The sequence below is a fragment of the Furipterus horrens genome, unplaced genomic scaffold (genome assembly GCF_987537825.1).
Source record: "Furipterus horrens unplaced genomic scaffold, mFurHor1.1.pri manual_scaffold_17, whole genome shotgun sequence".
Lineage (NCBI taxonomy): Eukaryota > Metazoa > Chordata > Mammalia > Chiroptera > Furipteridae > Furipterus > Furipterus horrens.
The window spans coordinates 12,418,686-12,434,846 of NW_028327187.1; the positions used below are offsets into that span (position 1 = coordinate 12,418,686).

The window sequence follows — 16,161 nt, forward strand, 5'->3', positions numbered from 1 at the left end:
TCAACTATCCGTTCAAAGTATAAGATGACTGAATTTTAATGTAACAGTATGTAAAAAGGTCATTGATATGGTTTGAGATTATACCAACATTAACCTTTAAGAAACTTTCATTTGTAGAATTTTCATATAGTATAAAAAAAGAATATTCATAATTATTGGAAAAGGTTATTAAAATAGTCTATCCTTTTCCAGCTATGTATCCATGTGAAGCTGAATTTTCTTCATATACTTTAACAAAAACATCAAAACATTCTGAAAGTAGAAGCAGGTATGAGAAATAAACTGTCATCTATTATAGCCAGGTGTTACAGATGTGCACAAATGTATAGCAATGTTATTCTTCTCATGAAATTTCCTTTTGTCTTGGAAAATACAGGTTTTTTAAAAATCACAACACACTATCTGTGCTAACATGTACTGGATTTATTAGTCTTATTTTAAATGAATTGATAAATACTTTAAAAATTAGAAAAATAGAATTGACTCTTTAAGGCAGGACAGTAAATATATTATGGAATTCATAACATATGCAAAAGTAAACTATCTGACTACAATAGCACAAAGGAAGGAAAAGGGTGTCATAAGGGTGCTATATTGTACATGAGGTAGTATAATAGTATTTGAAGGTAGACTATGATAAGTTAAAAATGCATATTGTAAACCTCAGAGCAACCACCAAAAAAGTTATAGCTAAAAAGCAAGTGAAAGAGATAAATGACATCCTTAAAAATATTTATTTAATTCAATAGAGGGCAGGAAAATAAAAGAAAGGAACAAAGAATATACAGGACAAATAGAAAGATGGATTTAAACCTAAATATATAAATAATTCACTTAAAGGTCTGTGATCTAGGAACCCTAACAAAAAGGCAAAGATTATCAAAATGGATAAAAAAAAATCAGGACCCAACTATATGCTTCTATAAGAAAAACAATTTAAATATGAAGATACAGATAGGTTAAAAGGACAGAGATAAATATACCACACAAATAATAATCATAAGGAAATAGCTGTGACAATATTAAAATCAAACAAAGTAGACTTCATAAGAAGGAATATTACTAGAGATAAAGTGGGATATTTCATAATAATAAAGGGTCGGTTCATCAAGAACATATAACAACCCTAAAACTGTATACATCTAATAACAAAGCTTGAAAACTACATGAAACTCAAACCGATACAACTAAAACAAAAACCAGCCAAATCCAAAATCATGGTTGGAGATTTCAATTCTCTCAGTAATTGACAGAACAAGCACACAGAAAACCAGGGATATAGACGACATAAACAACAGTCTTAACCCACCTGACCTAACTGATAATGGTAGAAAACAGGATCCAATATACCCATTTTTTGCAAATTGCATATGAAATATTCACCAAGATAGATCATCCATTGGGTCATAAAACAAATTTCAGTAAACATAAAAGTACTAAAATCATGCAAATTATGTTACCTGAGCAAAACAAACTTAAATTAAGATTAATATAAATAGAAAGATATCTGGAAAGTCATAAAATATTTGGAATTTAATTTTTAAAACTCCATGCTTCTAAACAACCCATCAGTCAAAGAAGAGAATTAGAAAATATTTTGAACCAAATAAAAATGACAACATATCAAAATTTGTGGGATACAGCTAAAGCAGTGCTTAGATGAAAATTTATAGCCTAAAATATTTATATTAGAAAAGAGGAAATGTTTAAAATCAATGAATTAAGTTTCTATCATAAGAAACTTGAAAAAGAACTAAAAATAAATACAAGGAAATAACAAAGATATGGGTGGAAATAATAGAAGAGAGAAAAATAAAGTCAATGAAACTAAAAGCTGGTTCTTTGAGGAAAAACCCTACAGTTCAATAAAACTGATAAACCACAAGCTAAAATTATCAAGAGAAAAAGAACAGAAATTAGCAATACTAGGAATGAAAGACTGGATATCACTACAGCTCCTACAGATATTAAAATAATAATAAGGGAATATTCTGAATGAATCGACAAATTCTTTGAAGACAAATTATCGACATGGAAACAAGAAGAAATAGAAAATCTGAATAGCCATATAACTATTAAAGAAATTGAATCCATAATTTAAAAACTTCCCATGAAGAAAACTCCATGCTCAAATGTTTTCATTGGTGAATTCTATCGAATATTTAAGTAAGACATAGTATCAGTTTTACATAAAGTGTTTCAGAAAATAGAGGAGGCAGGGATACTTCCTAGGTCATTTTATAGGATCAGCATTGCCCTCATTGTAAAACGAGACAAAGACATTACAAGGGAAGAAAACAACAGGTCAACATCCCTTGCAAACACAGACACAAAATTTCCTGACAAAATTTTAGCAAACTAAATCCAGCAATATGTAAAGGCGATAACATACCATGGCCAAGTAGGGTTTATCCCAGGAATGCAAGGTGAGTTTAATATTAAAATAAAACAACAATTAATGCAATTTACTATATTAACAGAATAAGAGGACACCATAAGATCATTTTAATAGATGAAGAAAAAGCAGTTGTCAAAATCCAGCACTCATTTGTGAGAATAATTCTCAGTAAATCAGGAAGAGAAGGAAACTTTCTCAATCTAATAAAAACATTTACCAAAAAAAAAAAAAAAAAAGTCCCTGCAGCTAACATCACACTTGCACACTTCATAGTAAAAGATTAAGGGCTTTCCCCCTGTGATTGGAACAAGACAAGGATGTTCACTCATCACTTCTATTCAACATTGCATTGGAGGTCCCAAACAGTATAATAAGGCAGGAAAAAGAAATACGAATCATGAAAATTGTAAAAAAAATAAGTAAAACTCTCTTTATTCACAGATGACATGTTTGTATACATGGAACATGCTAAGGAATCTACAAAAAAGCTACTAGTAATGAGTTTAGCAATGTTACATTATTCAAGATCATTATAAAAAATTGATTGTGTTTCTATATTCTAGCAACAAACTATTGGAAATTGGAATTAAATCTGCCATTTATAATAGTATCAAAATCATGAAGTAGGAATAAATTTAACAAAATTTGTACATGATCTGTTTGCTGAAAGGTATAAATTAAAAATTGAAATTAAACACAAGTAAATGAAAAGATATAGCAAATTCATGGACTGAAAGATTAAATATTGTTAAAATATAATTTCTCCCCATATCAAGTTACAGATTCAATGTAATCTACAAACTGCACTGTGAGACTATTTTACATTAATATGTAAATCAAGTTAATTCTTTTCAATGGCTACATATATTCCCTCGTATGAATGAGGCATAGTTTACCTAACAGTCCATCAAAAGTGGCTGGCTAAGGAAATATTTTTGTTCACTAAATTTTGTTTAGAAACCCATGTTATGATTCAGGTATATACATATAACTGATATACATATATGTGCATGCATGATACAGTATAACTGCCTTACTATATATTAGATCATAGGATCCAAATAGTATTACTGGATTACAGAACATTCTTATATATAATAGCCCATAAGCCTTATTGCACAGAGTGGGTGATTTTCTAAATTAGCCATCACTGGTGTTTTTTATGGGACCCCATGTCACCTGTGGGCTATCCCTACGGTAGGCATACCCGGGCCAGTCATATGGGCAGGCTCCACGCCTCTCAGCTTTCCCAGCTGGGCCCAATGCTTCTTCCAGCTGGAATTATTTCCTTATTCCATGCCTGGCTGACTAACCTGGCTCCGCAATTCCTGGCCTGGGACTAACACCTGGACCGCTGGCTTTATAGCATCACTTGTTTTGTATCTCATGAGGATTATGATTGAAATCTCACCACTAATCACTTCTATTGAATACATTTGTGCTGGGCTTGCCCTCCCAAGTCCCTTCCCTTCATTTGGTGATCTAGCATTTTCCAATGAATACATCTATTTCCTACAGCTGGTATCCACCTGGTACTTTCTGCAAAGGATGGGTAGTTACTATTAGAATTAAACTGTTTCCAGAAAGAAGGCTAAATTACACATCCAATTGTTCCATCTTAAAAATAGAAGTTTTCAAATGTGAATGTTGAGACACATATTATTCAATCACTCATTGATTCAGTTGTTCATTCAATGACTCAACACCAACGAGGTGGGTGGTTAACACTGTGCTAGGCATGGAGGGGGGACGCAGACAACCCAAACACAAATGACCCAATGAATGGTGCAGACTGTAAGTGTTACAGGAGTGTACTTGAACTTCTTAGCAGGTTTGCCTTTCTCAAGTCTCTTCCTTTGCAATTTATCTTGCATGCTCTACCAAGTGAGCTTTCTAAAATCCAACGCTCATCTGTTTTCACAGTAAAAATAAAGTGAAGCTCTTTAGTGTAGCAAAGGGTCTTTAGGATCTGGCCCCAATTTCCATTCGAGCCTTTCTCCTTCCCATTCTCTTTCATAAACCCTATGTTCTACTTTTATATCAGACTTCTCAGTGGTCCCATGAGGCACCAGGTTCTTTCCAGTCTCTGTTTCCCTTTGCCTAGAATGCCTTTCCCACTTCTTCACCTGGCAAACTCCCAGTCAGCTTCCAACTTTCAGTTCAAAGTTTTGATGGAACGTTTCCTCTATGCTCATCTGTCTTAGATTTGAGTGCGTTATTCTGTTGCCTTTATTAGATGATGAGATTTCTTAGGGCACTGGGTTTATCTTGTTAGTCTTTGTATCCCTGAATCCAGGTTTGAATAGGGCCTGGCAAGTAGTAGTGACCCAATGAATATTTGTTAAAATGAATTAAGAGACATCTGACAAATAAATGTGAAGAAAGAGCTGAAAGGGTTTTGGTATATTTAAGGTTATTAAAGGCATATGGCTTGAAGCTGGACCTAGGAAGACAGTAAAGAGATGCGGGGAGAGACATTTGGAGGAGGAGGAGGAGGAGGATTATTACCCAAGGAGACAGAAGAACAAAAGCCCAAGATTGAGAATGAAGACAGTGAGGGAGTCAGCCAGACTGTGGCTGGCTGCTGCACTGTCTTGACCTTGTCACTGACTATATTTCTCAATTGTATTTTCAGCTCCTGGAGGGCAGAGTATTTTGTACACTCCTTTGTATCATGTTTATATTTGATGCACATCTCCATAGCCATTGTTCCTACTGTCTTGTGGTTCTTATTCTGCTCTGTAATATCATTATTTGTATATCTACACATTCCTCCAGCACTTGTACTACCCACCTTCCTGGCTGCTTGAAGTAGGAGATAAGGTCTTGGTGTGTTTGCATCTTCCAAGACATCTAGAATAGTGCCTGGCACACAAAGGGTGCTTAATAAATATTTTTGATCTATCATTTGTTGATATGATCACAGAGGACCACAAGCATACTTGTGTGCAAATATGTATTGCGGCACAAGACTTATATATGCCTTCACACTGTGGAGTCTATGTTTGGCAATTTTTATGAAAATATTACCTTATTGTACTTGGAAGACTGTCATTTCAATTTTTTCTTTGTTCCTTCTTGGATGACTCACATCTCTAATACCAGAAGGATATTGACAGAAGGGATTCAAAAAGGGTTTGGACACATTTATGAATGACAAAGTCATAAATGTCTGGTTTTAAGAAGTCATTAGAAACGTGCAAAGGGGAAGGAGAAAATTTAGATTTCAAAGATGCCTATTATGTGCCAAGAACTATGTTAGGCACTTGACGTACATCGTATCTCATTTAATCTGGTAGAATATATCAGTATAAAGACAGGACATGTCTGTCTATAAGGTCAAGCCCACACCTATTGAGGCACATAGCTTCTCCAATGTGCCAGAGGCAGTATATTCATTTTTACTAAAATTTTATCAACCTTTTAAGACAGATGAATCTATGGATTTGCATTGTTTCCTAGGAACAAAACACATTTTCAACTCAGGCTTGTATATGCTTAAAACTGTTTTTTGACAAAACTTGATCAGTTTTTCAAGTCTCATTGCTTTAAATTATAATGCAATCTGAGATATTCCCACAGCAATAACAATGATTACATTTGTTCACTTACTTTTACATCTCATAAGCTTTCAAATACTGAATCAAGGTAAGTCAAGTCAAGGAAAGAGACTTCTATTAACTGTGATACCAGCGAATTGTCTCAAATTATAGTTTGCCTTCTATTTGTATTCTAGATACATTGAGTGTTCTTTGTGAGGTACGCATTATACCTCATCTGTGGTTAGAAGACAATTGGAAGAAAATTAGTTTAAGTTGTTTCTAATTTTAAAAACAATAGTAACTTTCAAAAACATAATGCTCCCAAGTGCACAGCTTCTGCATCTTGCAGGAATCAAAATGTTATAACCAAAGTAGCATCTCTACACCTTGAGAATTGGCTTGAGAAAGTGGGAAGGTAGGTATGGGTTCATTATTATAAAGTCACACAGTCTAGGCCTGCAGCTACACATCCTGATCTGTGATAACATGCTTCCTGCCAGGTGTGGAGGTAGGTGGGAAGAGAAGGGATACACCTTTGGGTAAGGGGTTATCAGCACACTCACAGGGCCCAGACAGCTTTTTATTCACCTGTTTTGGGAAAAATAGAACAGACATCTTTGCTTTGGAAAACATAAACCCCATCTCATATGATTAAAGAAAATGGTGAGGGTTCAAATGACAGGATTCACATTTTGATGTTCCTGCCCCAACCTCTGTTTACCACTAATCAGTGGAAAAACACCAGACCTGTCTTTGAGGTGAGTCTTTGTTTCTGAAGTTTTACCATTACTCAAAGGAAACTGAGAGACCAGGACCACCACCAAAGAACATAGGTGCAACATACTGCCTATGGGACTTTTTAAAGATAGACCAGAACCCAGCTTATACATTGAGAAAAGTGCCCCTTCTTTTTTGAGGTAGGGGATGAAAATATGCACATATTCCAAAGAGTTCTTTGTGTGAACAGGTGACCCCTTCCCACAGTCTCTGTAATTAATTGAGAAATTAAAGTTGGTTGGCCTTTGAGATCTCTTGTAAAAAAGGCAGAAGGTCTTGGATATTTTGGAACAAGAGTCCACTATTCTGCCAAGACAGTGTGTTATTGTTACTGGAGTGTCTCTCAACAAAACGGTATTGAGTAGTGAGGACGTGATTTTGATTAGGTGGAATGACTCAGCTCTTCCCCTTAAAGAAGAGAGGACTTGTCAGAGCCTTACTTACCTCATGATCTGGGATCTCAGAGGATAGTGTTTTCCCTAGGATGACCCCGGTCAAGTATGTCCAGCATCGAGCCGTGTTGGCAAGGTTATAGCCTCCTGTCTCCACCAAGAATTGTGAAGTTAGGAAAGAATAGTCACAAAACAGCAGGAGAGGGAAGAAGGGTAAGGAAGGAGGGAAAAATGTTTCAATAAAAGGGCTCAAAAGACAACTTCAAGTTGCAGAATTTCACCCACACATCCCTTTATATTTTTAAACCACCTAGTAGGCAGAATTTAGTGGACCAGTCAGACCATGCACCGTGTGGAACTGGAGAATTCAAGGTCTACAAAGATTAAAAAGGTCCTCGTCACTGAACAAATATGCATCTGAGGATGCTAAGCTCCTCAATTCCAGCAAGAGTCACTGGCAAGAATGAGATCCCTGGAACCTGGATCTCTTGAGGTGACCTACCTAATGTGAAGGTTTCTGTGATGAATTTTGCAGTGATTCTATAAGATGACTGCTGGGTGTGGTTTGTATGTTAAATCTATTGGCATATATAGCCCTAGGGTACATCCAGGGAAGAGAAAAGGAAAATACTAACAGAAGCAGACTTCCTCCTTTTAAAATCAGCATTCCTCTTCTTCACAAAATGCAGGCTTAGTAGCAGAGATCAAAGAGAATGAGAAGAGGAAGGGACTGTTGATTGACACTCTGACCCATCTCGTCAGGTCCTGTCACAGTCACCCAGAAGCCATATTAACTGGCTAATCATCAGCATATTTTTGTTCTGAATAGATGTGTTTGGCCACGTAAGCATTAGAACATTGGCCTTTAGCTAAATTCCAAGAGTGTAAGGATAAAATGGAATGATTTCCTAACCTCAGGGCAGCCTGAGGAAAATCTAACCTAGTCTATTTTAGATAGGGTAACCATAAAATGTATCATCCAAAATGGTACACTTTTAAAAATTATCTATTCATCTATCTACCTGTCTATCTACCTACTTATTTATTTATAGAGAGAGGGAAGGGAGGGAGAACAAGAGGGCGAGAGACATTGACGCGAGAGAGAAACATCGATCGGTTGCCTCTTGTACGTGCCTTGACTGAGGATCAAACCCGCAACCTTTCATTTTGTGGGATGATGCCCAACCAATTAAGCCACACTGGTCAGGGCCAAATGGTACACTTTTAAGAGTAAAAAGGGACACTATTAACAATTACACTGGGATAACATGTATAAATTGGGACAGATGGTTACCCTTTTCTTAAGTATTTCTATTCCTTGAAAGGTCAGGGATGCTGGGGCTTCTGGACAGTGTCTTTTGGCCTCATTAAGGTCCACTGTACCTTGGGGATGTGGTCAACTCCATGAATTCTGTAAGTGTTATTGGGAGTTGAAAATTTAAATGAAATATGACAGGTATTGCTTTAAAATACTCCTGATGTGGCAAATTTGAATTTCTAAGGTCAACTTACTGGGAATGATTACTTGATTTCCAAAAAGAGTCACTACAGGCCTTAATAATAAGTTCTCTCTGGTGTACATACCATATGATTTCCAAAAAGTCCATTTATGCACAGGCATTTTCAAGAATACACATATTTCAAAAGCCAAAACTTTGGGCTGAAAAAGCTAAGAGGCTTTGAAAATGTGAACAAAAGTTGAATTTTCACAGATATATATTGTGAAAAGGGATTTTTTTTCTTCTCCCCTAACTGTACCTGTATCTTAATCACCATCCTTCGTGCCGTCAAGGAAAGTAATATGTCACACAGTACTTATCAATGTTATCTTTTCCCTGAGGTGAAGTTAATACATTTCTTTCTGGCTTTTTATAAGAAGCTGTCTCTTGTAAGCACCTTTAATTTGATCCCTCTAGAGTCTGAGGCTGCCAGAGGACCAGGCTTGTGTATTTGTACTGAATGCTCACTCATATTTATAAGGCCTTCCTACAGTCTCCTCTAATTTTGTTTTTTCCAACAGGTTGACAAAACAACAAACTATTAGCTGTTCCATGATACACACATTTTAAGCTCAGTCTAACCATGTTATTTTAACACATTGATCACCTCATCCAATAAAATAAAGATTGTGCCAGGCAGATAGAAAATTCTAAGTAAGGCATCTGCAAAGGTAGCTGAGGTTGTGAAAGGTCCCTTTCATAGATGTGTAAATGCTTCTACTGAACAGACTCAGCTTTCTGTTAGTTAGGTAATATAAAACATCAGTACACACTGAGGGCAAGAATGTCCGATAGACTCTTTAGATTTCTCAATTTTACTTTATTGTAACAAATCTATGCTTTTTTTTTTTTTAGGCAGGTGGGGGCATAAGCCATTTCTGATTTCAGTTTAGGCTTAATGAACTCATGTGTTTACTACACATACTTGAGTGGGGTTAGAATTTTAGTGGTATTATTCCATAAGATTATTTATTAGAACTGAGACTACACTGAGAGGAGATGGATCAAAGTCCACTGTTAACATCCTCTATTCTTAATAAGATCTGGTGTCACCTTTAACCCAAAGACCTTTGCTTCAGGAATTGAACATTTTACTTCAGCGTGCCAAGGAGTCAATGCACACACCAAACTGAGCAGAAGTGTGTCAAGAATACTTCTTTATGCTGAACTGTGAAGGTAGCAGAATTCACTGACTCAGGCTTCTGGACCACAGGCAGGTTGATACCATCTAATCTAAGAAAGTCCAGTTTTCCTCAGTGTCAATAAATACAATGTAGAGGAAGGTTCACAAATTCTCCTGGGTGACCTCCATTTGTACTCACCTCCTCCCAAAATGAGCGTTGCCAATTGCCACTGAAGGATGTACTTAAGACACTTGCCAATTCCCACTGGAGTCATGTTAAAGGAGCACATAGGATCCCCGGCTATTGTATCAGCTCCCAGCTGTAAGACCACCGCTTTGGGATTAAAGGCTATGTAGACCTCCTTTAGTACACTGTAGAAAAGAGAAAGAATACAAAATGTCAGAGAATGATAGGTCAATTTGGTCTAGGGGTGATGATGGTGGTGGGGCCAGTGGGAGGTGGAACTGAATCAGGAAATAGTAAAGGAAAAAATATCCAACTTGTCAAACTCATCAAACTTTCCATTGAAAAGGGTGAATCAGACTGTATGTCAATTATACCTCAGTAAAGTGACTTACAAAAAAATTCTATACACCTCCCCACTCACCAAGGACCAAATCTGTCCTGAATTTTAGAACTCAAGACTGCCTTGAAACATTCATATTAATTTAACTTCAATAGTCATAGTACACAGTGTACACATTTACTCCGTTTTACACTCTGGGAAAATAAGGCATATATATTGACTAGTTAGTAAGGATTAGTTATGATAATTAGGACTGTCAACATAGTTTGAGCTTGTCACCTAGTTATCACTGGGGGCTGGTAAAGAGAACTCGTCGTCGTCGGCAGCCGTCCGTCTCGAGAGACGATGGTGTAGCTTCTTAAGAGTCTATCTGCACCGCCGAGAATGGCTGTGCAGTCCGACTCGGGAGTGACACGGTATCTGTCTCCTCCCGTGTTAAATCGACATCTTGCAATGACGCTGGAGTGTCCTCTCCAGTGAAGCTGAAGCTACAGAGCCTGGGCAGGGTGATATGGAGGGTCTGCTGTTGCCCATGCAGCAGACACCCCCTCTCTTTGCAGCTGAAGGATCCAAGGGAAAGACGGAGTCAATACAGCTTGGCTTCAGGTGCGCCGCAGGAGTTGCCGGTGTTGACTACAACGTCAAACCGCCTTAGGGACTCCGGCTCCGGATTTTCTGTCGGGGTTTACTCCCTTAGCCTTTCCCCAGAAGAGGTATGCCGCAAGGCAGCGGAGGTTTTTTGGAGTCAGAGTTTTCCTTCTCTGATGTGCCCTGACTGGAAGATCGAACCAGCGACACTTAGCTCGCAGGCCGACACTCAATCCACTGAGCCAAACCAGCCAGGGTAAAAAAAAAAAAAGAGAACTACATGCTTTGAAAGCATAAACATTATCAGCTTAATTTTTATTATGGTAAAGGATTTCTGGGTTATGAAATGCAGCCATTCCTAATTCATACATAACCAGAGTATTATGGGAAGGGAACTGCAACAACTGGTTGAAAATTATAAATCTGAAAACAGCCTAGAGAACAAACTGTAGTGGGTAAGAGTGAGCATAATTTTAGGTAGAATCATTCAATGCTATCAAATCAACCTAACAGCTTTTCTTCAAGTCAGAAGCCTTATAAGTGAAAAGGAAGTTGTCAATGTGACAGATGACCTTAGTCTGGTTTCAAGTATTATCATTAATTGAACACTGACAATGTCCAGAATGCATTTCTTGGAGTTATAAGGTCCCTGCTCTCAAGGGGCTTACAATCTAGTTCCCAGACAAAACATATACCAGTACTCAAGGGCCTGAGTAACTCTCACAGAGACATATAAACATGTGCAAATTAACATACTTCAGAGTTGAGAAAATGCAGAGTCGAAAAGTGATTAAAAATGCTGGGGTTAATAACCCCTTCACAGTCAACATGTCAAATTATACCAGTGCAGCAAAAACAGAAAAAGCCCAGATCCTTCTGAAACTGCAGAAGGAACTCAGGGATATAAAATGCCGATCTCTCAAATTCGTATGTAACAAGGGCATTGAAACTATTGAAAAGTGCTCAGCTGCAGAGCCATTCTTTGACTCAAAAGGCAGTTTTGTTTTGATTTCTCATCTATGCAGACAAATATTGAGTGACTGTGGCGATTATAAAATATTATAAAACTTATGACATACGATATTCAATACAGGAATACTCAGACCTATCCTCTCTTTCACGTGCTTATCTCCTGGGAGCAGAGAGACGATAAGCCACCTGAAGAGTTAGCCAACATTTATTGAACACCTACATGTACAGAGCTCCCTATTAGCTGCTGCTGTGAGACACAGTGGAAGGAATGATCTCTGTTCTATAAAGGTTTATAGCATAACGGGGAGCAGGGGGAGAGGCAAGAAAGACTAGCATTTTCACATTCATTCCTTTTTTTACTTTATTTTATTGCTTATGTTATTACAGAAGTCCTCTTCTCCTGCCTTTGCCCCCCCTCCCGCACTCCCCTTTCCCTCAGTCCATCAACACACTGTTGTCTGTGTCTATGGCTCATGCATATATGCTCTTTGGCTAATCCCTTCTCCTTCTTTCATTCAGTCCCCCCTCCCCTCTGACAGCTGTCTGATAAGGGGTTAATTTCCAAATATATAAAGAACTTATACAGCTCAACACCAGGAAGACAAACAATCCAATTTTAAAATGGACAAAGGGCCTAAATAGACACTTCTCCAAGGAGGACATCCAGATGGCCAACAGACATGAAAAAAATGCTCAATGTGACTAATAATCAGAGAGATGCAAATTAAAACCACAATGAGATACCACTTCACACCCACCAGAATGGCTAACATGAATAAATCAACAAACAAGTGGTGGCGAGGATGTGGAGAAACAGGAACCCTAGTGCTCTGTTGGTGGGAATGCAGACTGGTGCAGCCACTATGGAAAACCCTATGAAGGTTCCTCATTCACTTTGTCCTCACTTTGCACACATTAATGGAGTGCCCTCTGTGTGTCCAGCTGTAACTCTACCAGATATTGCAGGAACAAAGATGAATGTGGCACAGTTCCTATCTTCATGTGGCTCACAGCAGAGGGAAAGACTCTGACTATGTCAATAAATAATTAAAACACAATGATAAATGAAGTATCAGAGACGGTACAGAGGAGAGAGTAATAAATGTTTTCAAATGATGTTAGAAAGGGCTCTACAGGGATAACTCTTGACTTAGGTCTTAAAAGATGAGGAAAAATACAGTGAACCACCTATCCAAATGGCTAAAATGAAAAAAGAGTAGTAACATCAGTTGCTGGTGAGGATGTGGAAAAGCTACATCACACATACCTTGTGGGGTGGTAGTGTGGAATGTAAAATGGAATAGCCACTCTGGAAGATACTTGGCTGTTCCTGTCAAAACTAAAAGTAGACTTATTGTATGATCCAGCAATTGAATTCTTGGGCATTTATTCAAGAGAAATTAAGACTTTTTCATATATGAACTTGTATATAAAAGTTCATAGAAGCTTTATTTGAACCAATCCAAACTTGAAACAACTCAGATATACTTCAACAAGTGAATAGTTAAACAAACTGTGGGATACCCATACCATTGGAATATTGCTCATCAGTAAAAAGAAACAAACTGGTGATACCTGTAAAAGAACTTGAATGGATCGCAAGGGGATTATGCTGGGCAAACAAAGGCAATCCCCAAATCTATACTGCACGATTCCACTTACATACATTTGTGAAATAATAATTAGAGAGACGGAGAATAGCTGAGTGGTTGCCACGGGTTAGGGATGGGTGTGGTGGCATGACAGAACCTTGTAGTGATGGGACAGTTCTTTATTCTGATTGTGGAAGTAGTTGTGGTTATACAAAGCCACAAACAGCGTGTGCGCACACGCACACATACACACACACACACACCAGTACGTGTATAACTGGAGAAAACTGAATAAGCCCTATGGATTGCACCAGTGTCAACTTCTTAATTTTGGTATTGTTACTATTATTGTGTAAGATGTCAACATTGGAGGAGGGTGGAGGAAATGTGAATGGGACTTCCCTGTACATTTCTTTGCAATCTCTTGTGAATCTAAGATTATCTAGAAAGAAAAGTAAATAAAAGATTAGGATGGGTATAGAAAGGGTAATTAGAAGCTTTGAAAAAGTGCGGTATTTTGTAGACGGTCTAAATGTCAAGGCAACAGGAAATGAGGACAGCTCATAGAGGGCTATATGGTGGACGTTTTTAAATTCGAGACTGGAAGTTTTCATTTGGTTTGACAGTCAAATGAGACCCACTGGAAAAGTATGAGATAAGTGCCCTGGCTGGTGTGGCTCAGTGGATTGAGCACTGGCCTGCAAACCAAAGGGTCACCGGTTCAATTCCCAGTCAGGGCACATGCCTGGGTTGCGGGCCAGGTCCCCACTTGGGGGCATGCGAGAGGCAACCACACATTGATATTTCTCTCCTTGTCTTTCTCCCTTCCCCTCTCTCTAAAAATAAATAAATAAAAAGTATGAGCTAAGTACTGATGTTGCTGAAAATGAATACTGAGGAAATTTGATTTTTGCTGTTGCATGTAAGGCCAATGAAAGTCTGGAGACAGAGAGATTAGTAAAAATGGTATTAAAGTATTCTAGGCACAAAAGCAACAGGAGGCGAGGTAAGGCAAATTTGGAAAAAATATGAGACAGCTAGGTGATTGACTGGGTGGGAAGTGTCAAAGGAGAAAACAGAGTGTGTGTGTTCCTCCTGTATCACAGGAAGGAGGCAGGAGACAAAGGAATCTCCCTTTTCCTCTCACTACTTCCCAATTCAACATTCTTCCCTGTCGTCAGTCTCTCCTTTTTTTGAGATCAGTGTCACTTGCTTACACTACTCAAATAGTATGAAATTTCTTATCTGTACACCTACAATGTACGCTTTCACCTCTCTTGAGGATTTTAGCGCTTGGTTCACAATTTTTGTCTCTCTTTTCCTTCTCATCATTCTCTGCGGTTCAATATCCACTCGTTGACTAAAATCTTTTTTCCCCTACGTAGTTTTTATTTTTCATTGAATTGATTGGGGTGACGTTGGTTAATAAAATTATATAGGTTTCAGGTGTACAACTCTATAATACATCATCGGTATATTGTACTGTGTGTTCACCACCCCAAGTCAAGTCTCCTTTCGCCACCAGTCATCTTGCTCTACCCTCTTCTACCTGTCCCCACCCCCACTCCCCCTCTGGTAATCACCATACTGTAGTCTGTGTCCAGGAGTTTTTTTTCTTAATCTACTTCACCTGTTACACCCAGCCCCCAACCTCCCTCCCCGCTGACAGCTGTCAGTCTGTTCCCTGTATCTATGAGTCTGTTTCTATTTTGTTTGTTTATTTTGTTCAGTAGATTCCACATGTAAGTGAGATCATATGGTATTTGTCTGTCTCTGCCTGGCTTATTTCACTCAGCATAATACTCTCCAGGTCCATCTGTGCTGTTGCAAAAGGTAAGGTTTTCTTCCTTTTTACAGCCATCACTCTGTAAAATCTTGATTCAAGCACCTACTCTTCCCCATGCAAGGTACTACAGATACAGAAATAAGTAAGACCCAAGGAGCTTATGGTCCAGTAGGGGAAGAAGACAGAAAAACAAATAACTATGAGTGTTGTAATATTCACTCTTTCCTCCCCACCCCTCCCCTCTTTTCTCCCTCCCTTCCTCCCTTCCTTCCAACAAACATCTACTAAATGCCTACTCTATATCAGGCACTAGGCTCGGCAATGGGTTTACTGTACTGAATAATAAGGCCTGACCCTTCTAATTCTCTGACATCACAGTTTCACCACTTTTGGAACAGTGATGCCCACCTGAACTCTGCTTTAGTTATCCCCAGGCATAGCCACCCTTCGGGGCCTGGCAAGGAAGCACTTGGAATAGCTCCATTTCTGAGACCTTGAACTCTAAACTATATTTTCTGTGTACAATGATCTGTCTTTCTATGCTCCTCCCATTGAATATGCTCTTTATTCTCATTAGAACTCCTTTTTTCCTAGTCTTTCTCCTATTTTCAAGGTCCACAGGCCTATCTATTGACCTTACTTGCTTTACTACTCATTTTGGAGAATACGGTTAATCATTTCAATAACTTCTACTAGCATATACTTAATTCTCTCACACCTTTGTCATTCTTGCCTTGTCAATGCTTAAGCCCTTGGATAAATCACACTGTCAGAATTTTCTGCTTTCTTCTGCCGGAGAAAGTGGAGAAATCAAACCCGTTGCCTGCTCTATAGTTTGTGCTTATAACTTCAGTTCAACAAATTCCATAAACATTTATTGAGTGATTACTATGTGCCACTCCCTGTTGTGTAGCTTGGCAATCCTTAGCTTCACCTCCAACTGGCAAACAGTTACAGTTCTTGCA

General features: G+C 38.2%; 1 protein-coding gene across 2 annotated transcripts in view; it reads right to left on the bottom strand.

Annotated features, from left to right (window-relative positions):
* Window positions 1-16,161, bottom strand: part of HDAC8 (histone deacetylase 8) — a 244,191-nt gene that overhangs the window by 123,694 nt on the left and 104,336 nt on the right. For both annotated transcript variants that reach the window (XM_090264597.1, XM_090264596.1), the window contains exons 8-9: window positions 9,931-10,103; window positions 7,162-7,256 (exon numbers count right to left, since the gene is read on the bottom strand). In XM_090264597.1, the coding sequence (XP_090120723.1) occupies window positions 7,162-7,256; window positions 9,931-10,103 (268 nt within the window). The remainder of the gene's footprint in view (window positions 1-7,161; window positions 7,257-9,930; window positions 10,104-16,161) is intronic.